Here is a 27,600-nt window from a genome sequence, read left to right as displayed (position 1 = left end):
AGAGTTGAACTGCACGTGCATGTAATGAGAGCTGTATAACTCATCTCCTTCTACCTTAGGCCACGAACTTATCAATCACTCCTCGTATGACCAATCTTATTTTGATCTGCATTTGTATTCTGAGATTCTTATTGTTAAATATGATTTTGTGATCTTAAGTTTAGTATGTATTTGTACGTTATCTTCTGTGAAGTTAATAAGCAGAAGCAGGTAATTTTTTCCCTATGCTTTTCTCCTCCCCCCCCCCCCCCCAATGTAAACTAACCAATTGGGTGAAAAGTCTAAGGAGTACAGTGACAAAGTTAAAGCAGTCAGTCAAAAGGAATTTATTATCTAAGTGTGTATATGTCATCATATATTATGCTGAGATTCATTTTCTTGCAAGCATTCACTGTAGAACAAGGAAATACGGTATAATCAATGAAAAACTCCAAGGAAAGACTGACAAGGTAGTTTTGTGAGCTGCCTGCAAGATATCGCTGTGTATCACCAGTGCCATCTTGTCTTTTTAGACGTGCCATGTGATGCTATATGATTGAAGCAACGCAAATGTTGTGAAAATGAGGACAAGTTAATCTCACGGTTATTGTTTTCAGTGCTCAGGAAACAATACAAAAAATATATCAAAAATTATAAAATTATAAAAAATATAAAAAGATATAAAAAATTACCATTGCTTTCAATACATACTATATATCCATATGATGACTTGGCATGATAACCCGGATAAGTGTGAGGTGGTTCATTTTGGTAGGTCAAATATGATGACAGAATATAGTATTAATGGTAAGCCTCTTGGCAGTGTGGAGAATCAGAGAGATCTTGGGATCCGAGTCCATAGGACACTCAAAGCTGCTGCACAGGTTGACTCTGTGGTTAAGAAAGCATACAGTGCATTGGCGTTCAGCAATCGTGGGATTGTGTTTAGGAGCCAAGAGGTATTGTTGCAGCTATATAGGACCCTGGTCAGACCCCACTTGGAGTACTGTGCTCAGTTCTGGTCGCCTCACTATAGGAAGGATGTGGAAATCATTGATAGGGTACAGAGGAGATTTACAAGAATGTTGCCCAGATTGGGGAGCATGCCTTATGAGAATAGGTTGAGTGAACTTGGCCTTTTTTCCCTTGGAGCAACAGAGGATGAGAGGTGACCTGATAGAGGTGTATAAGATGATGAGAGGCATTGATCATGTGGATAGTCAGAGGTTTTTGCACAGGGCTGGAATGGCTATCGTGAGAGGGCACAGTTTTAAGGTGCTTGGAAGTAGGTACAGAGGAGATGTCAGGGGTAAGCTTTTTATGCAGAGAGTGGTGAGTGTGTGGAATGGGCTGCCAACAACGGTGGTGGAGGTGGATACGATAGGGTCTTTTAAGAGACTCCTGGACAGGTACATGGAGCTCAAAAAACTAGAGGGCTTGGGTAACCCTGGGTAATTTCTAAGTAAGGATATGTTCAGCACAGCTTTGTGGGCTGAAGGGCCTGTATTGTGCTGTAGGTTTTTTATGTTTCTATGATTTCAAACTGCGTTGATTATAATAAACCAGTAAGAATAAGAAGGCTGTTAACAATCTTCAGGGCAATTGATGCATTGCCCATTCATCACAGAAAAATTTGAGAGGATGTATTTTGGGAGGATGAAAAAGGAGAAGCTAAATAATGCAACTTCAAGGAACAAGCTGCAAGATGACAGAAGCTGACAAGCCTCAAAGGCTGTTAGAGTAGCAAAAGGGATCATGAGCTTAGAAAAGGATAAGAATATAAAAAATGAGGAAGTTACATTAAACACTTGTTAGACCTCAGCTGGAATATCTTGTCCATTTCTGTGTCTCATGTTTTAGAAATGAAGTGAAGCTTTGGAGAGAGTGCTGGAAAGATCTGCTTGAATGGTACCATGGATACGAGACTAGTTTCACAGAGAGTGGAGAGGCTGCAGTTCCCTTTGCAGCAAAGGAGATTACAGTGAGATTCAAGAGACGCTAACAAAGTCATGAATGCTTTCAATACGGCAACAAGAAACTGCTTCAGTTTGCGGAACCTAGAGCACATGGATTTAACGTGATTAGCTAAAGAATCACAACGTGAAGGCATATTTAAAAAAATACATTCAGTTATTGTGATTTACAATTCATTCTCAGAAAGGGTGATGTAACCCAATTCAAAACAAAATTTAATAAGTCATTGAAGTGCAGTAAGCAGTAGGTTGAAACAGAATAACAACCCAGGAGCTGCATTGAAGTACAGTTCTACAAAGCAGTCCAAAAATAATAATCTGAAAAGATTTCATCTAAGCCATGTAATTCTATGAATGGTAAGTATCATGCTTCATTTTAGAGGCCAGTTGGATGAGTGCTTTCTGGCTCATGAAAGTAACCAAGGCTTAGTCTGATCGGGACTAATACAGTCAAACTACTTATCAATTCTTGTATGAAATATATTTTGAATCACTTTTCAAAATATAGCATTGTCATGCTTTGTTTCACAAAATATTCATCACACAGAAGTTTTCAACTGGGAAATATCTTAGTATGAACTAACCACAGGATTTTATTTAAATATTTTGTCACCTTTGGACAATAATTATTTTCCTTAAACCACAGGCCAGTCATGGACATGAGGTAAATGAACTGGAGTTGGATGATAATTATAGATTAAAGATTAGCTTGATTCATCGCATGTACATCATAATATGAAAAAGAGTGAAATGCATCTTTGCATCAATGGCCAACACAGTTTGAGGATGTGCTGGATTCAGCCCACAAGTGTTGCCATGTGTCCTGTGTCAACATAGCATGCCCACAGCTTACTATCTGAGTCCATGTGTCTTTGGAATGTGGGAGGAAACTGGAGCACCAGGAGGAAACCCACACAGTTATGGGGAGAACATACAAACTGTCCTGATTGCAGTTTTAACTCTTTGCCTTCAAGGGTCAAACCATTATAGTTTTGTAGTGAATTAAAATCAAGAGATGTGTACTGGATACTAAGAAGACAATCTTTACTTTAAGCTCAGGGGATTCAGAGGTAGGGAGAAATGGAAAAGTATGGTCTGTTTCCACATCTAATTTGCAATCTTGGACTGGGAGACATCTGCGTCAAGCAAACTCAGCCTTTCTAGCATCTTTTCAGAACCAGCTCCTTAACAATTTTTACCCTATACATTTTCTAAGCAATCTCCCTTTTTACCATCATTTTTCCTTTGTAAGTACATGTGCAACGTACGGTGTTGCCCTTAATCGACCACACCCATTCCCTTTCTGCTCACTTATTTTTGATATGACTATGGAAGGCTTTCATGTTTCTTCCCATGATGGTTACCAATTTAATCTCACTTTCTCATCTTGCACTTCTTATTTCCTGTTACTTCACCCTTGGGCTTTCTATTTTCAGCCTGGTCTCAATGTGCTTCTCCTACTCTCACTTCTGCCATCAACAGGATTCTGGCTTTGGTTGCACCTCAATCATCTTCTTTTCCAGGGTCTTACACTGATCATTATTTTTGCTTATCAATTTTTAATCTAAATTCACAATCCATATCTCTTCTCATCTAAGGTCTTCCTCCAGTTAAGGAGTTCTTCTCTGGGTTGCTTCTTGTCCTTTCCCATTACTAAACTGAATCTTGTGGTACAATGATACATGGTCCACTTGGTCCCTTCTTTCTCCAGAACCAGATCCAGCAATGCCAACTTGGACAAGACCAAACTGATGCAATGATGCATTCATCTTTCTATAATTTTTATGCTGGTTCATTGTAGAAATGGATATAATAACATTCATTGTAATATGATCTCTTTCAATGTTAGGATACAAGAGATCTACCTTAAAATTATAAGATCAACCAGTACCACCACTCTACAGTTCATGTACTTCACTTTCTCTTTTAGCTACTCTGTAGCCAACAGAATACCTACAGCTAGGGGTAATGTCATAACGATGAGTCAGCTTACAGAGAGGAGGTTCAGCGGCTAACAGACTGGAGCAGAGCCAACAACCTGTCTCTGAATGTGAACAAAACAAAAGAGATGGTTGTTGACTTCAGGAGGGCACGAAGCAATCACTCCCCACTGAACATCGATGGCTCCTCGGTAGAGATCGTTAAGAGCACCAAATTTCTTGGTGTTCACGTGGCGGAGAATCTCACCTGATCCCTCAACACCAGCTCCATAGCAAAGAAAGCCTAGCAGCATCTCTACTTTCTGCGAAGGCTGAGGAAAGTCCATCTCCCACCCCCCATCCTCATCACATTCTACAGGGGTTGTATTGAGAGCATCCTGAGTAGCTGCATCACTGCCTGGTTCGCAAATTGCACTGTCTCGGATCGCAAGACCCTGCAGCGGATAGTGAGGTCAGCTGAGACAATCATCGGGGTCTCTCTTCCCGCCATCACGGACATTTACACTACACGCTGCATCCGCAAAGCAAACAGCATTATGAAGGACCCCACACACCCCTCATACAAACTCTTCTCCCTCCTGCCGTCTCTGGGAAAAGGCACTGAAGCATTCGGGCTCTCACGACCAGACTATGTAACAGTTTCTTCCCCTGAGCTATCAGACTCCTCAATACCCAGAGCCTGGACTGACACCTTACTGCCCTATTGTCCTGTTTATTATTTATTGTAACACCTGCACTGTTTTGTGCACTTTATGCAGTCCTGGGTAGGTCTGTAGTCTAGTGTAGTTGTTTTTTTCCCTCTCTGTGTTGTTTTTTTATGTAGTTCAGTCGAGTTTTTGTACTGTGTCATGTAACACCATGGTCCTGAGAAACGTTGTCTCATTTTTACTATGTACTGTACATAGCAGTTATGGTCAAAATGACAATAAAGGTGACTTGACTTCTTAACATAAACAAGCATATCCTCCTTCTCTAGATCCAGAACCTATTCCTTATCAGCATAGCCATCAACAACACTCCTTTTTTACTTCCTTATTTTTCAAGAAATTATATGAATATTTAGTACAAAGATGAGAAAATCTGTTGGTAATTGCTTCCTCCCTTCCACCATTCTCCCTTTCTCATTTCCCTCTCTCACCTTATCTCTTTACCTGCCCATCACCCCCCTCTGCCGCTCCTCCCTCTTCACTTTTTTCCCCCCTTCTCCAACCCTTTAGCTCTTTCACCCATCAACTTCCCAGCTCTTTACTTCACCCCTCCCCCTTCTGGTTTCACCTATCGCCTTGTACTTCTTGCCCTGACTTCTCATCTTTTCTTTCCAGTCCTGATGAAGGGTCTCGGCCCGAAACGTCGCCTGTGTACTCTTTTCCATAGACGCTGCCTGGCCTGCTGAGTTCCTCCAGCATTTTGTGTGTGTTGCATGAATATTTAGTACCTTTGTTAAGGCATTTCTTATATTGGCCTGCCATCACAATCCCATGTGAGATTTAGGGTTTTGGACTCATTGGCAAAAGGCCATTCAGCCAAACCAACCACACTGACACTGAACACACTTCTGGCTCTATGATGATGCTGTGACTGCGATGGTTGAGAGGTTCAAGTTCACAGGAGCAAATGTTACTAATAGCCTTTCCTAGTCCAATCGAGTAGATGCCATGGCCAAGAAAAAACACACTAGCACCTCTACTTCCTCAGGAATCTCAAGCAATTTGGCCCCGATGACCCTCACCAAGAGGCATCGTAGAAACCATCGTATCCAGGTTCATCAGCACTTGGTCTAGCAACTGCTCTGCAGAGACCACAAGAAACTGCAAGGGATTGTGGGCGCAGCTTACCACATCACAGAAACTCCTTGGGCTCTGACTAATTTTTGGTCAAGTAACCAACATAATCAAAGATCCCTGCTGCTCAGAACATTCGTTCTTCTGCCCCTCCCGTCAGGAAGAAGGTACAAAAGCCTACACTCATTTACTACTTGGCTCAGGGCATCTTTCATCCTACTGTTACAAGACTTTTGAAAGGATCTCTTGTACAATACGATCGATTGACCTCACATCTACCTCGCCATAGCTTTGAAACCAATTGTCTGCTTGCACTGCACTTTCTCTGTAACTAACATTTTATTCAGCGCTCTGCTAGTGTTTTTTACTTGTACTACCTCAGCATATTGATGAAATGTAATTATCTTTCTGGATGGTGTGCAATATTTAATGTTTTTCACTTTATCTCTGTACGAGTGACTATAATAAATAAATTTAGCAATTTATCAGTGGTGTCTCTTCTGTATAAATCCCATCCCATACCATTTGCCCATGCCTTTCCAAGCCTAGCTGATTCCAGTGCTCGTCGAGACAGTTCCGAAGTATTGTCAACAGTTCAGCTTGACCCACTCTCCCAGGCAGTGCAGTCCAGGTACTTACCACTCAGCAGGTGAGTAGAGTCACCTAAATCCCCTTTAATCCTCATCCCTTGCGCTAAATCTGTATTCTGCAGTTTTATACACCTCAGATACAGGAAATGGCTTCCTGTGGTCCACCCTGCGTATATTGTACACCTCATAACGTTGCATCCTTCAATCACATCTCCTCCTAATGTCTTCTGCTCAGGGAGAGCAGATCTAGTTTCTCTTGTTTCTCCAAGTGTTTTTACCACACTTAAGCTGTTAACTCTAATCCTACTTTTGACTTTTTTGCCACCTCTCTTAAGTTGCTGTGACCAACACTGCCTTGTTTTTTACTTTAATGCAGGGGTTCCCAACCCGTTTTATTCCTTGGAGCCCTACCATTAATTGAGGGGTCCCAACCAGGCTGGGAGATTGCATTAAAGTTTAATGCAATCTCAATTTCTCAGTCCTTTGTGTATTTTTTTCCTAATGTAAATGTCTTCTCTGTTACCACATTAAATGCCTCCTGAACTGTCGCCTCAATGGGTACACTGACCCCTGTCCTTTTGAGATCTAACTCATCCATCTTTAAACTTCTATAGATGTACCGTGGAGAGCCTTCTGACAGGCTGCGTCACTGTCTGGTGGGGGGGGGGGGTGTAATTGCACAGGACCGAATGAAGCTGCAGAGGGTTGTAAATGTAGTCAGCTCCATCTTGGGTACTAGCCTACAAAGTACCCAGGATATCTTCAGGGAGCGGTGTCTCAGAAAGGCAGCGTCCATTATTAAGGACCTCCAGCACCCAGGGCATGCCCTTTTCTCACTTACCATCAGGCAGCCTGAAGGCACACATTCAGCGATTCAGGAACAGCTTCTTCCCCTATGTCATCCGATTTCGAACAATTTTGAATGAGGTTAGAGGCTATACCAGATGCACAGCAACTCTGGCAGGGACTGCAAGGCATTAATTCCTACAAAGCGAAACCCAATAGTATGAATGGCAGCGATGCTTCACTACCAGATAAACTCAACGCTTTCTATGCACACTTTGAAAGGGATCTACAGCTGTGAAGATCCCTGCTGCACCTGATGACCCTGTGATCTCTGTCTCAGAGGCCGGTTAGACTGTCTTTAAAGAGAGTGAACCCACACAAGGCAGAGTGTCCTGATGGAGTACCTGCTTTGGCTCTGAAAACCTGTGCCAGCCAACTAGCGGGAGTATTTAAGGACATTTTCAACTCTCACTGCTACGGGCAGAAGTTCCCACTTGCTTTAAAAAGACAACAATTATACCAGTGCCAAAGAAGAATAATGTGGGCTGCCTTAATGACTATCGCCCGGTAGCACTCACATCGACAGTGATGAAATGCTTTGAGAGGTTGGTTATGACTAGACTGAACTCCTGCCTGAGCAAGGATCTGGACCCATTGCAATTTGCCCATTGTCACAATAGGTCAACGGCTGATGCAATCTCCACGGCTCTTCACACGGCTTAAGACCACCTAGACAACATAAACACCTACGTCAGGATGCTGTTCATTGACTATAGCTCAGCATTTAATTTAATTTGATCCTAACTGAGAAATTGCAGAACCTGGGCCTCTGTACCTCCCTCTGTAATTGGATCCTTGACTTCCTAACTGGAAGACCACAGTCTGTGCAGATTGGTGATAACATATCCTCTTCACTGACGATCAACACTGGCGCATCTCAAGGGTGTGTGCTTAGCCCACTGCTCTACTCTCTATATACACATGACTGTGTGGCTCGGCATAGCTCAAACACCATCTACAAATTTGCTGACCATACAGCCATTGTTAGTAGAATCTCAGGTGGTGATGAAGGGGCGTACAGGAGTGAGATATGCCAACTAGTGGAGTTGTGCCGCAGCAACAACCTGGCACTCAACGTTAGTAACACGAAAGAGCTGATTGTGGACTTCAGGAAGGGTAAGATGAAGGAACACATACCAGTCCTCATAGAGGGATCAGAAGTGGAGAGAGTGAGCAGTTTTAAGTTCCTGGGTGTCAAGATCTCTGAGGATCTAACCTGGTCCTAACATATCGATGTAGTTATAAGTGCCACTCTCTTTTTGTTTCAAGCAATTCATGAACTTAACCTCCTCAGCCTCCTGATTTCGCTCTCCCTGACCCATTGGGAAGCTGGCAGAGGTTATATGATATCTGGGCAAATAGAACAAATGTGCAAATCAATGTCAATCCAAGTAAATGATGGAATAACCAAATGGAGAGATTTACTCATTTGCCTTTGTCACTAATTCTTCAATAACTTTGAAAACTGATGCCAACCTGATGAATCATGAAATGGGAAATGCAGAGCATTATCAATGACAAAAGATGAAAGCCACCACATCTCATTTCCTCCTGATATGGTGTTAATGTTCTGATAAACACAATTTCTGTTGTAAATTAAGATTCTTTGGTTGCCTCTTAATGCTGACTAATGCTTACATACTTTTTAATGATGTCAGTAAGATGCGTTAGCTCTTCCAAGTAATTGGCTGCCCTGCATAGCAGGGAGAAGGCAAAAAATAAATTAAAAATTCACTGAATTTTGCAAAGAAGATGAATAATTATAGGACACAAGATGACAGCTGATTGAAATAAGCTCTGCACCCACTTTACATTCTGCAACATTATCTTTTTTATAATTACAACACTTACTTTAGTTTAAGGCAACTGATAAGGAGAGAGAATACCACTCAGAGTTCCCAGTGACAGCAAGTGTAGGCTTGCTCTATATAATTATTTTAATGTCTGTCAGATAATCAAATTATATGTTAATTCTGTGCAATTTAAGTGACACAGATTTGAAGAGAACAGTGCAGCGCTCTGTGTAGAGCCAATGTGAATTTCTTTTAGATGATTCCAAGGTGCTTGCAAACTGTGGCTATACTTTGAGATCATCTCGCTCAGAGACACAGGCAACAGCCTGGAGTAAGGTGTGGGTACGTTCCCGCTGCTGGCTATAATCACAGCAATTCCATGCCCGCACTATGAAAGGAAAAGTGGAATGAATCCTGAATCTGTCATGTTAAATTGGAAATGAAGATCCAAGCATAGGGGGCCATAGTGGATAATTTTGAAGTGTCCTGCACATTCTCTGTCCAGAAAGGTGAACTCGGATATATGACCGTAAGATATAGGAGCAGAAGTAAGCCATTCGGTCCATCAAGTCTGCTCTGCCATTCAATCATGGGCTGATCCAATTTTTCCAGTCATCCCCACTCCCTTGCTTTCACCCCATACCCTTTGATGCCCTGGCTAATCACGAGCCTATCTATCTCTGTGTTAAATACACCCAATGACTTGGCCTCCACAGCCGTTCGTGACAACAAATTCCACAGATTTACCACCATCTGACTAAAGTAATTTTTCCGCATCTCTGTTCTAAATGGACGCCCTTCAATCCTGAAGTCATGCCCTCTTGTCCTAGAATCCCCTACCATGGGAAATAATTTTGCCATATCTAACCTGTTCAGGCCTTTTAACATTCAGAATGTTTCTGAGATCCCCTCTCATCCTCCTGAACTCCAGGGAATACAGCTCAAGAGCTGCCAGACATTCCTCATATGGTAACCCTTTCATTCCTGAAATCATTCTTGTGAATCTTCTCTGAACCCTCTCCAATAGCAGTATATCTTTTCAAAAATAAGGACCCCTGAACTGCACACAATACTCCAAGTGTGGTTTCTAGAGTGCCTTAAAGAGCCTCAACATCACATCCCTGCTCTTATATTCTATACCTCTAAAAACATTGCATTTGCCTTCTTCACAACCAACTCAACCTGGAGGTTAACCTTTAGGGTATCTTGCACAAGGGCTCCCAAGTTTCTTTGCATCTCTGCATTTTGAAATCTCTCCCCATCTAAGTAATAGTCTGCCCATTTATTTTTTTCCACTGGTGTAAGACATCTTTTGTGTAATAATGACTGAGAGGTAAAGATGTTAGCCTGAGGTGGCAATTTCCAGAGTCAGAAATACATGCCACATCATCTTAGCTGTGGGATCTAACTTCACTTCACATAAAATGAGTCCCTTCTACAGATTTCAGACAAAACCTATAACTTGAATGGTGATCTGAAAGCAAAATAAGAACTACCTGATATCATCAATTGTGTTATAAGCTGTCCAGGCAATCAGGTACCAATAGAAAGGGGCATCACATACGCAGTGGGGAAGCCTGGTCAACAATATGGAGAACCCTGCTTAATGAAAGAGAACCAAGCCTTTGCTTTGGATTTGGAAAGCCAGAGGACCAAATGAACAGGAGAATGGAATAACCAAGATGAACTGATTACTTGCTTTAGTAGACTCAGATATATATTTTGCTCACATTCAAGTTTTGTTCATGATTACAGGAACGTAATTACTAGGACTAATAAACCTGAACTCTGAATGTTTGACTCAAATACACAAAAACAAAAAAAAGGGGAGGGGGGAACTTCTTGGTCATTTGATTTGAACAAAGCAGAACTGCCCCAAGTCTCACCTTCTCATCTTTGTCTATAGAACCTAATTCCTGATTTTAGATACGTTGAAAAAATCTGTCTTCAGTTTAAATGACTTGAATGAGCTAGCTTCCACAACCCTCTGAGGACTTCAGAGATGCACTACCCTCTAAGAGGAGACATTTCTGTGTTTCAGTTTTAAATGACTCCCCTTATTTGTACCTGTTTCTTCTAATTTGAGACTGTTTCATGAGGAAGCACTTCCATATCTTCCCCATCATATCCCCTTTGAATTTTATATGTTTCATATAAAGATCACCCATCATACTTCTAAACATCACAGAATACAGACCCAATTTCTAAAAGCTCTCATGATAAGACAACCTTCTCATCCAAGGAATTAACCTGGCATATATCCCTTTTTAAAAAAAAAAAATGCATGGTCTCACCAAACCCTGTGTAATCATAACAATACTTCCCTTTTTCTAAACTCCAGTCTCTTTGCAGTACTTTGACTTACCTACTTTTGTGCTTACCTGCCTGTTAATATTTTGTGCATCACATACAGGAACACCAAATCCCTCTGTACTTAACTCATTTGCTATTTCTCTCCATTTAGATTTCTCTTATTGATGTACATAACCTCGCAGTTTCCAACTTTAAACTGAACTTGCTGAGTTTTTGCCAACTCATTCAAGAAAAACAAAAATTTGCTGTGAAGTTTCTGATGGCCTCACTCCTCTTGGGATCCAATAACAAAGTGCCAACATCATGTCTTGCCCTGTACTTAAAGCTGGGTGATCTGCCTGCTGAACCCAAGTCAGGTCAGGAACTGTGACTTCATTCATTGCAATGTAGAGCCACAGCTATGAGGGACGGAGGGAAGTATACACTAAGGTATATATCTTTTTAAATAATTGAGTTTATTTAAAGTTTTTAATTGATTTTACATGATTATAAATAGGTTTTTGAATGTATCTCAGTGTCAGATTCATTCACAAATATTCAAAATAATTTTGACAGCGTTGATAGCTAACTTAGCCAGAGGTTCTGATTTATTATTTCAAACAGGTTGGATAAGGACATCAACTGACAGAGTGTGGGTGACTTTGAAGCTTTAAAGCAAGCCAAGTATTCAAGTTTTAGTGGCTTAGTAAACAACTTTTTCTTCCTCTGGAGTTACAAATTCAGGGAAGTCATCAGATTAGAGGATGCCAGCATTCAGGTTGTCACGAATCTGCCTGATGAGCCACTGGTCATCACATGGCAGCTGGTAGAACCTGTCCCTTAACATTTCACAAAGACAGAAACCATGTATGAAAGAGCATACAGATGGTCTCATTAAGTCTGAACTTAATGAGACCCTGACCCCAACAAATTACGGATCTCTTACCTGCTCCCTCTGGATACACATACCCAAATGCTGAATCAATTTGCTTGAATAAACAAGACACTAGTCAGCTGCTTGACACAAGCAAGCTACAATGCAATGTACAGAACTTGTAAATGATACAAATGCAGTAGCAGCTACAGGTAAAAGCAGAAAGTGGACAGAGGATAGTTAGAAAAATATATTTTTTACAATCACAATAGTCTTATAGATAGCCACTTCTATCCAAAGGATTGATTCAACTTTTCTCTAGATCTTCTCTGGATGCCTTCATATGAGATAAATAGCGGCAAAAGTTCTCATTCAGTTATATATGGTCAATGTGCAATGTAGAAACACTAGCATGATGAACCAAAGTTCAATGGTGGGGCTTAATCTGCTTTTGTTATCATTTTGTGCACTTAGCCACGCTACAGAATAAAATTTCTGTTCCGTGGCATTTTATTTGGACATCCAACCATCTGCACTACTTCCGTTAATGCCCCTCCTCCCCTTCTAACCCCATCCCTGACAATATTTAGTTGTTGGTTTTTTTCTCTCTTTCTGCCCATCACTCTGCCTGTTCTCCATCTCTCTCTGGTGCTCCCCCCTCCCCCTTTCTTTCTCCCGAGGCCTCCCGTCCCATGATCCTTTCCCTTCTCCAGCTCTGCATCACTTTCGCCAATCACCTTTCCAGCTCTTAGCTTCATTCCACCCCCTCCGGTCTTCTCCTATCATTTCGCATTTCCCCCTCCACACACTACTTTCAAATCTCTTAGTATCTTTCCTTTCAGTCAGTCCTGACGAAGGGTCTTGGCCTGAAACGTTGACAGTGCTTCTCCTTATACATTTGTAGATGCTGCCTGGCCTGCTGTGTTCCACCAGCATTTTGTATGTGTCATCTGCACTACTGATGGTTTCTGTGTGCAGTGTCATGAAAAAGGGGAAATCATTGAGATAATCAAGGATGCTACACAACTCCAATTAGCACGTATTCACTTGGATCCCTCCTGCTTCTGAGAGGAACTGTGATCATCAGAAATTCTCCACCAGCAATATTAAGTAACTTCTACTCCAAACCACATTATCTGTGAAGGCATTTTCAGCCTCTACCATCAGTAGGTGATAGCAAGAAGTCCAAGTTCATCTACTTGTGCTTTCTTTGATAAGAAGAGTACACACTAGGATATTTTAACATCCTAATGGGCTATTAAATTATTCCATATAATAATATCTTAATAACATTCCCTAATACTCCTAGAATTAATCCTCATTTTTGAAAAATATAATGTGTTGATGACTGATTGCTACTTAATGTTGGGACTTCATGTGATGTCAGAAATTCTTAAAATTCGACATACACAACTTAAAAAATACAGAGAACTACTTAATAATACAGCAAAATATTACTTACAATCAGAGGACCTCTGTTGTTTTCACGATATTTATTTTGGAAGAAAATATACACCACTGTAGCTGCCAACGAATAGAGAAACGCAAAGACTGCAATGGTGACAAAGAACTCAGCAGATGAAGAGTAGTCTCCTATCAGAAACAGACGCTCCTGCCTTTTGCCTTCACAGGTGGGTGCATCGAAATACACTTGGTGTAACCTGGAAGTACATATCATAATATAACTGCAATACTCAGCATTTTTATTAGAAGGAATATCGTTTATATGATATTTCATTTACTAAAATATACTTAAGTTAAACCAGAGTGTATAACCCAATTTGACATTATTTTGGCCACAATATTATTTGTTGTGTATCTCTCTCCTTGGTTATAGCTAGACTTACAGCAAACAAGTGTACTTTACAGCAAAGTCTATTCAAGGATTTTGTGTTTAAAAGGGGTCCTACACATTGCAGTGTACAGAATTTGCAGATGATCATCTGCAGGCAAAACCACGATAATGACTTCAGCCAAACACTGTGAGCAGAGGATAGTTACATACAAATTATATGCAAAAAATAAATTCCAGTCACTTTTAACAGCATGGGTCCTCGGTATGACTTGTGCAGGAATGACACAAATATCTATTTTCCAGCAATAGTTTTATCATAACAGATAGCTAGCTTCTCACAGTGCCTTTAATCTTCTTGGCAATTTGAGAATTGCCAAATTGTCCATTACGCCTGGCTCTAAATTTAAATTCATTAATAAAACTTCAAACACCACATATCATCTTCTGAGCATGAGATTGTTGAATTCCTCGGAGGTCAAGTTGGAAATCACTTGTCTAGGATTTTAATGTTACCAAAGACTACAATTGCGGGAATCTGGAGCAACAAGCAATCTCCTTGTGGACCTCTGCAGGTTTTGCAGCATTTGCGAGAGGAAAGGAATTCTTGACATTTTGGGTTGGTGAGTTCCAACCCGAAAAATCAACAATTCCGTTCCTCCTGCAGATGCTGCATGACCTGCTGAGTTCCGCGAGGAGATTGCTTGCTGCTTTGTGGCTTTGATCTTTCCTGTTACTGAATGGACTGGCCTCTAAACGAGTCCCAGGTTATGGTGGGAGGCTATCATGACTGACCTTGCTTAAGATTTAAGTCATACATACTGCCAGGTTCAAGGAAAGCTTCCACCCTGTTGTTCTGTGACAGGTTCCTTGTGTGGTAAGATGGACATTTCACTTCACAATTTAACCTGTTATGATCTTAGACCACAAGGCCATAAGATACGGGAGCAGAATTAGGCCATTTGGCCCATCGAGTCTCCTCTGGCATTCCATCATGGCTGATCCATTTTCTCTCTCAGCCCCAATCTCATGCCTTCTCCCAGTATCCCTTCATGCCGATCTATCAAACATCCTCTTAGAACGGAGCCAAGAATTTGGCCTCCACAGCTGCCTGTGGCAATGAATCCCACTGATTCACCAATCTCAGGCTTAAGAAATTTCTCCCCATTCTAAAAGGACACTCTTCTATTCTGTGTCCTCTGGTCCTACGGTCATCTACCATAGGAAACATTTTACCCACATTCACGCTATCGATGCCTTTCAACATTCGATAGGTTTCAATTAGGTCAGCTCTTGTTCTTCTGAATTCCAGTGTACATAGGCCCAGAGCCATCAAGCACTCTTCATATGATAAGCCGTTCAATCCTGGAATCATTTTGGTGAACCTCCTTTGAACCTTTTCCCATGTCTTGTACTTTAAAATCTACCTCGCTGCATTTTCTCCACAGCTGTGCACTTTATTCTGCATTCCGTTATTGTTTTACCTTGTACTACTTCAGTGCACCATTGATAGCTTGATCTGTATGAGGAGTATGCAAGAAAAGCTTTTCACTGTACCTTGGTACAGGTTATAATAATAATTCAATAGACATGCTCCTACAAAGGATTTCATCACTACAAGGAACTTGGATGTGACCAAAGCCCAGTACATACCAACAGACTGAAAGCTTTTCCATTTTTTTGTTTAAAAGTACAGATTTTGCAACACTTTTTTCATCAGTTGTTGTAATGATTCAGTCATTGAAACTAGCAAAATGGAAAAGTTTCTCAATTATGGTTGTATATTGATGTTATTCTTTTTAAAATCTGAACAACAAAGTTCAAAAGTTCTAAGCAAATGTTATTATCAGAGTACATATATGTCACCATATACAACCTTGGAAGTCTTTTTTCCCATGGGCATACTCAGCAGATCTATAGAATTGTAACTGTGACAGGATTAATGAAAGATCAGGTCATAGAAGATAACAAACGGTGCAAATGCAAATATAAATAAATAACAATAAATAATGAGAACATGAAATAACAAGCTAAAGAGTCCTTAAAGTGAGATCATTGGTTGTGGGAACATCTCAATAGATGAGTGTAGTTATCCCCTTTTGTTAAAGAGCCTGTTGGTTGGGGTAGTAACTGTTCTTGAACCTGGTGGTGTGAGTCCTTCAGTTCTTGTACCTTCTATCTGATGGCAGCAGTGAGAAAAGAACATGGCCAGGGTGGTGAATACCTTTGATGACGTGTGGCCAAGTGGTTAAGGCTTTGGGCTGGCGATCTGAAGGTCATTAGTTCAAGTCTCAGCTGAGGCAGTGTGTGTGTCCTTGAGCAAAGCACTTAACCACACACTGCTCCTGCAAGTTTATAGCCCAGTGGTGGCATTTGGTGCAGTATGGACAAGACAAGATGATGGATGATGCTTTTCTATGGCAGTATTTCATGTTGATGTGCTCAGTGTTTGGAAGGGTTTTACCCATGAGATATTGGGCCAAATCCACTACCTTTTGTCAGATTTTCCATTCGAAGGCATTGGTGTTCCTATACCAGGCTGTGATGCAGCCAGTCAACACATTCTCCACTACACATCTAAAGAAGTTTGCCGAAGTTTTTGAATCTCTGCAAACTCCTAAGTAGAGGTGCTGTGGTGCTTCTTTGCAATTACATTCATAAATAAAGGGTCAATGACAGGTCCTCTGAGATAGTGCCACCCTGGAATTTAAAGCTACTGACTCTCTCCACCTCTGCTTTTCCGATGAGTTCTGGCTTATGAACCTCTGATTTCCCATTCTTGAAGTCTACAATCAGTTCCCTGGTCTTGCTGACGCTGAGTGAGAGGTTGTTGTTATGACACCATTCAGCCATATTTTCCGTCTCCCTCCTGTATGCTGATTCATCACCACCTTTGATACAGCCCACAACAGTGGTGTCATCAGCAAATTTGAATACAGTCATTGGTGTAAAGTGAGTTGAGCAGGGGGCTAAGCACACAGCCCTGTGGGGCTCCTGTGCTGATGGTGATTGTGATTGTGGAGGAGATATTTTTGCCAAGACATCAGCATAGGTAGAAGAGTGACAAGAAATAATTATGGGATATACAAAATAATCCTATTTACAACAAGATTATACTGTAAAATTGTGTTTTTGCAGTGCTTTGAGAAGGGTTAGGGCTTAGGATATCCTATAAAGAAAACCTACTAAACAGGGCCTTTTTTTAATATAAGTGCTAAGCAATGTCCATCTATTTTAAAGGTCCATCCAGTTCCCTTTAGCATTCAATGGTATTATCACTACATAATCTTGCACAATCCCTTAGGCTCCCCATTGAACAGGAACACAATACGAATAGTAGCATAAATCCTGTAAATTTCTGTGCGAAACAGCTCATGGTGTCACCAGCCAAAGACTTTCAGACCATATGCAAAATGGAAGCAAAGAATGGGAATGAGGGAATAATCTCCATTTGGTCTGGGAGAGTGCAATACTTAAAAACCTCAACACCATCAAGGCAAAGCAACTCACTTGATTAGATCATCCAGCATGCTGAATATTCTTTCCCTCTGCTACCACAGTCTACGGCTGCCGTGTTTACTATCTACAAAATGTAACTGCACTCGCTCACCAAGTTTTCTTTGGCAGCTTCTCCAAGTATCAGGATCATTACCAACCAGAAATCCAACAACAACAAGGTTACAGGGACACTACCATATGTGAGCTCCCCATAAAAGGTCTTTAACATCCTGTTATTGAATTAAATTTCAATTTTGCTGGATTAAAATTCTTGAACCTCCCACTTAGTTTAGGTACTTATCCAGAAGGAGAGCGATTAATCAATAATGTGCCTAACTGCCAGCTTGTCAAGGGCAACTAATTTAATGCCAGCATTGGCCAATGAAGCCTCACTCTGTTCATGGATTTCAAAAACTGCAGTTCCTCATTGTGAAAATCCCACAATTTAATTCAATACCATTTGTGAGCCTGTTATTCTAATTGACAAAGTGAAGATAATCGGCTTCACTTAGGTCATAACCTAAGCAGTGCAACTTTTAGATGCTGTCTGAATTTCAACCCATAAAAATAAAAGAAAGTGGCTTGCTCTTTGAAAATCTATTAAAATCATGCATTTTGATTGTAAGTTTCAGATTCCATCTCTGTATGTTACAGAAGTATTCTGTTAAGTCTAGAGAAAAATAGACAAATCACCCAGCAGTATTATTTATGATGTGTTTACATACAGACATCATCATTTGCTTTGTATTTATATTGACACAGTGCGAAGAGGTTGCAGACATTTCACTCATGGAAAGCAGGATCCCAAATTCAATCTTGGTGACAATTTGCATGTAATTTTAGCACCAGTTGTGCGGGATCTATCAGAGCTAAGTGGAAGGCATTTCATTTCATTTCATTTCATAAGGACAATCACACAGCTCTGGTGTTGTCAGGCCTATGTAGCTGAAAAATCTAATCGTGGACAACTTTCTCCCAGTCTATCTTGGTCATCAAGTTATTGAATTATTTTATTTTAAAATAGTTTAATGTAAAATAATGTACAAAATGAATAAAGAAAGAGAAATTAATCTACAGGATTAATTGAGATAAGAGAGAAAGGAAGCATTTAAGAGTTTAATTTTTTTATCCCCTGTGATGATTAAATATTTTATAAGACTCCTCATTTGTAAAGTTAATTTTCAAAGCCAGGTGGATCGATTAGGATTGAGGCATACTAAGCCATTAAATAGTCACTTGCGCTTGGATGGAAAAACCCAAGCGATTTCTGGCAAATGTAGTTGGTATCTATCACTTAGCTATCCTACCCTTAGGATGTGCAATCTGTTTCGTACTAAATCCCTCCACAAGTAATTGTGAGAGTTTCTGGAGGCTTGAAAGTTGTCAATTTCCATGTTTAACTGAACATCTGGGATGTCAGATATCACTGCTCAATTTACTTATTGATAAGAGTGGATTCTGAAAGATCTATTTCTTACATTATTATTTTCTTGATTGTTTATTGTAGAGATACCGCACAGTCTGTACTGTAGTTATTTATTTAAAATCTCACGCTCTTTGTGGATTTCTTACCATGACCATAATCTTTTTAACTGTTAATCTAATTACTACATTACTTGAATCAATAGTGAAATTATTTCTCTGCTCCAGAGAGAAAATTTATAATAAAATTTTATAAGAGGGTCATAATAACTGAAGATGATAATCACATGGTAACATACAAAATATGGGTGGAATTGGCTGGGAATTTATTGAATAACAATACATCCTCTCTCATCATTATCAGGGACCTGACCAACCCCTTCTAAATGAGGTAAGAACTCCCATGCATCTCCTCCTACATTGACATCCTTTGCGTTGGTGAGAACAAGTGCAATTTGCACTCCATCTGCCATGGCCAACTGGAACTCCTGGTTTCAAACCATTTCAATTCCCTTTCCCTTTTCCTTAATGACATGTCTGCCCGTGGCCTCCAACACTGCCTGGTTGAGGACCTCATATTCTGCCTGGGTAGTCTGTGACCTAGAGCATGAACAGTCCACATTCCAATTTCAGGCAATCCACTCTCCCCCTGCTCTTTTTTCCCTCTCCTCATAATCTATCCAATTCCTCCTATGTGCACGGTGCGGGGGGGGGGGGGGGGGGAGGGTACAGGGGGCATTTGTTATTGTTTCAGATCAAGATGTTCTTATTTGAGTTTTGATATTTTGCAGGTGGGGGAACCTGTGAAGAGTGAACAATTCCCAGAGGGTGGTAAAAATTTGAAACGGTCATTCAGAAATAGCAAAATCCTGCTAGACGAGGGGTTTGCAAACTGGTGTCCATGGACCCCTTGCTTGATGGTATTGGTCCATGGCATAAAAAAGGATGGGAACCCCTGTGCTAGATCATTTCTTAATTTTTATTTTGAGATGAATAAATTTTGGCAACCAAATCTATTAAAAGAGAGAGAATGGGTTTAGATCAAATATGGTATCATTAAGTAGTACAACTGGCTGGAAGGGGTAAGAAAAGGATATAACATAAGCATAGAATATACTTTCCTGTCTTCAACTTTCTTATTTTTGTTTGAATAATTTTAGGCTGGGCAGAAATTGGCTGTGAAAGTATGCAGAGGAATTTAAAAAGGATATTGTATGTCCAAAAACCTCTCTGGTGCTATAGTGCAGTAGTGCACCCCCTTTCCACTTCTTCCAATCAGCCGAGAGTCTCAGCAGCACTGGAAATTCTACTGGTTGTGGTCACAGAAACTCAGATCATTATCATGATCTCCATTCCAACATCAGAGCTGCCCAAGTTTAACTAGTCTTATCAGGTCCGTTTACTTCCAGTTCATTTGCCAGGATTATTCCCCAAGCCAACGTGGCAAGAGTGGACACAGACAGCATGATGATGCGATGACATGTCCTTCTGCCAGCAACACTCACCAAACACAGCCCTCAGCCTAATGCAATGGAACAGAAAGAATTCGGACACAGGCCCATGCAATAGCATAAGCGTCTGTCTCTCGCAGGCTCATCTCAAAACCTGAGCTCAGGTGAAAAGACAGGGGTGATGGCAGAGGAAGATACATTAGGGACATTTAAGGAATTCTTAGATCGGCACATAGATGATAGTAAAATGGAGGGTTATGTAGGAAGGAAGGGTTAGATTGATCTTAGAGTAGGTTAAAAGGTTGGCAAAACATTGTGGGTCAAAGCCCTGTGCTCTAATCTTCTATGTTCTCAAAAACCATAAGACCATAAGAAATAGTGGCAGAATTAGGCCATTTGTCCCATCGAGTCTGCTCCACCATTCAATAATGGCTAATTTATTATCCCTTTCAAACCTATTCTTCTGCCTTCTTCCCATAACATATGAACTCCAAACTAATCAAGAACCTATCAACCTCTTCTTTAGATATATCCAATGACTTGAACTCCACAGCCATCTGTGGCAATGAATTCCACAGATTCATCACCTTCTGGTTAAAGAAATTCCTCATCTCTGTTACAAAGGGACATCCTTGTATTCTGAGGCCCTCTGTTCCTAGACTCCACACTATTGGAAACATCCACTAAATAGTCTTTCAATATTCGAAAGGTTTCAATGAGAACCTCCCCGACCATTCTTCAAAACTCCAGCAAGTAAAAATCCAGAGCCATTAAACACTCCTCACATGTTAACCCTTTCCTTCTCAGGGTAATTTTTGTGAACATCCTCTGAACCTTCTCCGACACCAGCACATCCCAAGGGTCCCAAAACTGCTCACAATACTCCAAGTGCAGTCTGACCAATGCCCTCTAATTTTCAACATGTTAACTCTCTTTTCCAACTGCACATGCTGTGTATCCAGAGTGAGTACTTCCAAAATTTTCTGATTTTACTCCACCTGAATATTGTGCTGTCAGATGCTGAGGATTATCGAAGTCAAAAGAATTTTCTTTTTCAGGTTCACCAGTCAGCTACCTTAGTTACTCAAGATGCTCTCTTCAACAGGACTAGTTGGGGAAGTAAAGAGCTTTTAATCACAAAATGGCAGCAATGGTGAAACACTGTGGCAAGGTGCACTGTACAACAATCTAAAATTATTGTGCAATTAGGGTAATTCTGTATGTAACTTCATTTTTGGAATGATCTGCAGGAAAACAGGGAATGGGCTGAAAACAGGGAAATAAGGAGGCCAAATGTCGATTGTTAAAACACCTGACCAGATTCTGTGGTCAACAGTCCTTGAGAAATAGTGGGACAAATATCTGCATTTGATTAATGTTGTAGCTCCTTGCACATTCATGCTTTGTTACCAGTTGGTAGCACATTCCACTAGGACCTCTTTATAATAAAGTCCATCACAAAGTACACTGCAGATGCTGTGGTCAAATCAAGACGTACAAAAAGGCTGGATGAACTCAGCAGGTCGGGCAACATCCGTCAGGACCGATGAAGGGTCTCGGCCCAAAACGTTGACTGCTCCTTTCAACAGATGCTGCCCGACGTGCTGAGTTCATCCAGCCTTTTTGTACGTCTTAATAAAGTCCATTACCAGTTTCTGAATCATTCTGAAGCACTAGCCAAAGAAAAAATACATGTAAGATTAAAATATACAGTATATATATACATACACACAATGGGAGTGATTCAAAAAGTTAGTGAATTATAGAGCCTTGGTTTGAATTATTGTGATGAAAAACTAATTCTGATTTTGATTTGTGTTGCTAGAGTTTACTAGCTTCATGAGATCAAAGGAGATTGGATATGGAAAAAAAAGCAAGCTGAAGTTTGTCTCAAACACATCAGACGAAACTTTTCAGCATATAGCTTCTGCTTTTATTTTTACTTTTACAGTTCAGCGGATGTCCAGAAGAAGACATTGTCTATAAATTGGAGGTACCGTTATAATTATTTTTCTGTTTCTATTGTGAAAAATATTTTGGAGGGTAATTTTGTGCTCATCAGGCTTGAAGTGTCAATAATGCTGTCAGAATGAATTTCCAGTACACACGTGTAGTTAAAACATCAAATTCTTGTAAGTCAGCATTTATATAGGTAGATTACAAACTCAAACTTCTGCTTAAGACACAGTGCTCTGAGTTCATAATACTAGCCCAAATACTCACCTATTTGTAACTTAGTAAGTCATGGGTGCTCTTATCTGGAAATTTCAGCCTAAAATTAACAAACTAATAACTGATAATAAATAATTAATAAAATAATTAACTAGGAGTGAGTTAACATTTTCCATCTTTGTGGGTGCACCTTAAAGTAGTTAGTTCCTTGATGCTTAACAAGCTCATTAAAAACCTACTGTAGTAGTTTGCTTGTTTCACTTTGTTTAAATCATACTCCTATTTCTTCAGTAATTCAAATAAAGCTAATTATTATCCAGTTCTGTGTGTTTTGGTCTGATTATTTTTCCACATGTCCCTCACATTTCTTTGCAACATAGGAGATCACTTAGTCCGTTGAATCTATGACATACCTCAGAGTATACCCACTATCCCAGTTATTTCCCTGTAACCCATTCCCTCCTACATGCCAATCAACTCGCAACACCACCTCACCCTTCTCCCACCCACCAATTATTCTGTCATCCACGTACACAATGTACATCAGCCAATTAGCCTGCCATCATGTCTTTGGGATGTAGGAGGAAAGTGGACCCTCCAGACAAACTCCACGCAGCCCAAGGGAAAACATATAAACTCCACCTGAGTTCAGGATCAAACCCACGTTCCTGGAGCTATGCAGTAACAAGGACTAGCGCCATCCACTAATGAGCAGGAATTGAGACAAATATTTCAGTATCAATCTCCATCTACAAAGTTTAATACTTAATTTTGAACAACTCTTCTGTCACAGGGCCAATGTTTGGATATTAGTACCAAACACAAGATCATATAAGGAACTAAAATGGATTATAAAGAAACTCGGTGATAAACTTAAAGTTTTGTTAAATCTAGTTCTTTATCAAGAATGACAGTGCATAGGACACATATTATATATGGAACACATACAGCGTAATACAAGACTTTCAGCCCATGATGTTGTGCTGACCTTTTAACCTACTCTAGATCAATCTAACCCTTCCTTCCACTTTTTCTATCATTCATATGCCTGTCTAACGGCCTTTTAAATGTTCCTAATGTATCTGTCTCTACCACCATTCCTGGTGGGGCATTCCACGCACTCACCACTCTCTGTGTAAAAAACTTGCCTTTGACATTCTCCCTATATGAAGGCCTAAGGTAGAAGGAGTCAATTTTAGAAAACCTAGCACATTTATTTTTCCTACATTTACACACTTAGTCCGGTGGTCGTGGAGCATATGGGTACCTTCTTTGTAGAAATCAGCGTCTTGGACCTCCAGACGTGGTCCACAGCATGGGGTGATTGATAAGTTCCTGGCCTAAGGTAGAAGGAGGTGAGTTATTAACTTCAAACTTTCAGCATTTTCACTCAAAGTGTTGAACTACAGGTGCATGTAATGAGAGCTGTATAACTCATCTCCTTCTACCCTAGGCCACAAACTTATCAATCACCCCTGCTGTGGACCACCTAGAGGTCCAAGATGCTCTCATTATATGCACGTGCAGTTCAACTCTTTGAGTGAAAATGCAGAATGTTTGAAGTTAATAACTCATCTCCTTCTATCTTAGGCCATGAACTTATCAATCACCCTTGGTGTGGACCGCTTCTACAAAGAAGGGTTCCGTATGCTCCACGACCGCTGGACTAAGTGTGTACATGTAGGAGGGGACTATGTTGAAAAATAAATGTGCTGGGTTTTCTAAAACTGACTTCTTCTACCTTAGGCCACAAACTTATCAATCACACCTCGTACTTCCCTCTAAGCAGTTTAAGATTATGCTTCCTTGTATTAGCTATTTCTGTCCTGAGAAAAGGTCTCTCGTATTATGTAACCTATTCTGTGCAATAATCTTTATACAGAAAATCAATAATTAGAAATGCGTTTTTAACCCACAATGGGCTTTGGACAAGTTATAAGCAAACCCTGAACTCACTTTTCTAACTGAGGGCAATGGTGTCATTCAAATAAATGGGTCCAAACAAGAGGCATAGCTACCACCATGAGAAAATCTGCAGACACTGGAAATCCAAAACAACACATAGAAAATACTGGAGGAACTCAGCAGGTCAGGCAGTATCAATGGCAATGAGGAAACAGTTTGGGTTGAGATCCTTCTTTGGGACAAGATACACAGCCACATGGTCACATATGAGAGCATCCCGCTGCACATCTCAGCATCTTATGAAATAGCCCAGACATGATAGCGAGTTCAAGAGCAGAGGGAGAGGTTAAACTTGCGTACATCTGATCTGCTCTGTGGGTTCCCAACTTCCACTTTGAAGCACCCATGCTTGGACGTTGGAAACACATTGACATCACACTTCAGGTAGCTAACAGCTTTCTATGAATACCAGTGCCATTGTTCCACCCCATTGACGAGGACATCTAAACATTCTTGCAATGTCAGTGGCAACAGTTATTTGTTGATAGATTTATTTAATGGAAATTTTAAAATAACAAAGAAACAAATAAGCAGCGTTTGCCTTTATATTTATTCTGTATCTGTATCTATTCTGTAGAACATTTAGTACTGGAAGCCAAAATTAAACAAGTAATGCATCTCCCTGCTGTGAAATTGATGGCCATGACCATCTTGTCTTCATATTTTTTGTTCCAAGAATTGGACCAGAGAAATAACACTCATTATACAAAGTTACAATGCTTTTTCATGCCCAGTGCCATGTAAAATAATCCCTCAGGGTTGCTTCTGTTTGTGTTTCAAGTGTTTTTGTTCTAAAAAGGCAAGTTATAATGATCCAGAGAAAGAGAAGTCTGGAAACTAAAGCTAAGTTATAAAAAATGTTGCTTTACCACTGACATCTTTGGAAATATTTGGAACAATTCAAAGAATGTTGCTTAATTTATATTATCTTTCTTTTTCCAACTTATTTTTTTTCTGTGTTTTTGGCAATGATTGCATGAATTGGCTGAAATTAGTTCTGAGCATTCAGGGGAAATAGAAGGTATCAGGTGTGATTATTAAAGCTGTTTAACTTAAGTCTATAAAGAATGTTTCAGTCTTGCTTTGGTTTTACATTTGTCAAGGATAAATTTTACAAAGTATGTGCAAATATTTGCAGAACAGGGGGTGCAAATGCAGAATGATGACTTGTATTACTGTCAAGGCATTTTGTCTTTTTACATGGTGGATCAGAAAACTATCTGCAAATAGATGCTGTCCAATTTGCAGCCTACTGAAATAACTAAAATGAATAATAAGTGATTTCTATAATGACTGGACAAAATAATCCCCCAAATTATATCCTCAGCAGTTGAGCTGAAGATAACCCAAAATGTATGCTTACCTATTTCCCCCTCAGATATACAGTACATGCGTAAACTGACACATAGTGTTAAAAAATCTGTTTCTACTTCAAATTTCTCTATTTCATTTCTAGCTATTAATTATCACATTCATATAATAATCATTTAAATACATATTTCAATCCCACTATTTTTGTCTTATAGCAGTATGCTGTAAGACAAAAATTACCATAAGTTACAAAAAATATCTATAGTGCTAAAGAAGAATAATGAAGTACTGTTCATGGGTTCATGGACCATTCAGAAATCTGTCAGTGGAGAGGAGGAAGCTGTACCTTAATCACTGAGTGTGAGCTGTAGGGTTCTGTACCTTCTACCTGATGGTAGTAATGAGAAAAGGGCATGTACCAGATGGTGAGGGTCCTTAATGATGATGTCACCTTGCTGAAGCTCCACCTCTTGAGGATGTCCATGATGGTAAGGAGAATTGTGCCTGTGATGGAGCTGACTGAGCCTAAAGCCACCTGCAGCCTCTTTTGATCCTGCACATTGGAGCTTCTATACCAGGCAGAGAATGCTCTCTACTGTGCATCTGGAGAAATTTGCAAGAGTCTTTTGGTAACATCAGTAGATGTGAGTGCTACCAGGTAACAGTCATTGAGGTAGATCATGCTACTCTTGTCTTCACTGCATTAAACATTCTAAGAGGATGCAATTTTTTTGCAGAATATAGACTGAATGGCTCAGTCACATATTATTGTTTTAAGCTAATGTTATAATTCAACGATGACAAGACCCAATACAGTGGGCTCCGGTTAATTGGGACATGCCAGAACAAGTACATTTTGGCCCAATTATGTGGCTGCCCCAATTAACTGAGGTTAATTGGAAATAGTTTAAAATTTATAAAAAAGACAAACTACCATTTAACTGAGTAACGATTTACATATTTAAATGAAATACAGAACAAATTAGAACACAACCAATACCTCAAGGATACTATAACATTGTGTATTTATTCCTAATTGTTATCAATGAAGGAATAAATCCAGTGTACGTGTACACTGCTGTGTTCTTTTGATTGACTGTAGATTAACCAAATCAATGCAGACACCTAGTGCAGGTAACGGACAGCCTTCCTATAAAGCTTTTGGTGATTGCACCCTCCAAATCTTCATTATCATTGTAACATTCAAGATGATTGTTGATGCCTTCAAATTCTTCATAGTTCCTAATTTGTAGAATTAGTGAAATCATTTCATTTTCACACCTGGCTGTTTCTGGCATCTCCAAGCCTGAATGCCTGAAGCGGTGGTGAGTAAAACAATTGCAGATTGTTTTGCTGCTTATTACTCAGCAGTTATCAGTGACAAAACTCACTGCTTTTGAATTGAATTGATTTGTCTTTAATACTTACATCCTTCATATACATGAGGAGTAAAAATCTCCACATTACATCACCGTCTAAATGTGCAATGTACAATTTATAGTAATTTATACTAAATAGTATGTACAACAGGACAGTCAATATAACATAGAAAGACATTTGTGTCAGCACGAATTAAACAGTCTGATGGCCTAGTGGAAGAAGCTGTCCTGGAGCCTGTTGGTCCTGGCTTTTATGCTGCAGTACTGTTTCCCAGATGATATCAGCTGGAAAAGTTTATGGTTGGCGTGACTCAGGTCTCCAATGATCTTTCGGGCCCTTTTTACACACCTGTCTTTGTAAATGTCTGAACAGTGGGAAGTTCACATCTACAGAGCTATAGGCACCACTCTTTGCGGAGTCCTGCGATTGAGGGAAGTACAGTTCTCATACCAGACAAGGATGCAGCCAGTCAGGATGCTCTCAATTGCGCCCCTATAGAAAGTTCTTAGGATTTGGGGGTCTAGACTAAATGTCTTCAAAC

General features: G+C 40.1%; 1 protein-coding gene across 2 annotated transcripts in view; it reads right to left on the bottom strand.

Annotated features, from left to right (window-relative positions):
* synpra (synaptoporin a) overlaps positions 1–27,600 on the bottom strand; it is a 294,470-nt gene that overhangs the window by 47,011 nt on the left and 219,859 nt on the right. For both annotated transcript variants that reach the window (XM_073072306.1, XM_073072307.1), the window contains one exon: positions 13,531–13,729. In XM_073072306.1, coding sequence (XP_072928407.1) covers positions 13,531–13,729 — 199 coding nt within the window. The remainder of the gene's footprint in view (positions 1–13,530; positions 13,730–27,600) is intronic.

The sequence above is a fragment of the Hemitrygon akajei genome, chromosome 19 (assembly GCF_048418815.1).
Source record: "Hemitrygon akajei chromosome 19, sHemAka1.3, whole genome shotgun sequence".
In the NCBI taxonomy this organism is placed as follows: domain Eukaryota; kingdom Metazoa; phylum Chordata; class Chondrichthyes; order Myliobatiformes; family Dasyatidae; genus Hemitrygon; species Hemitrygon akajei.
Note: the sequence above shows the minus strand (reverse complement) of the source record. Positions and strands in the feature narration are given on the sequence as shown.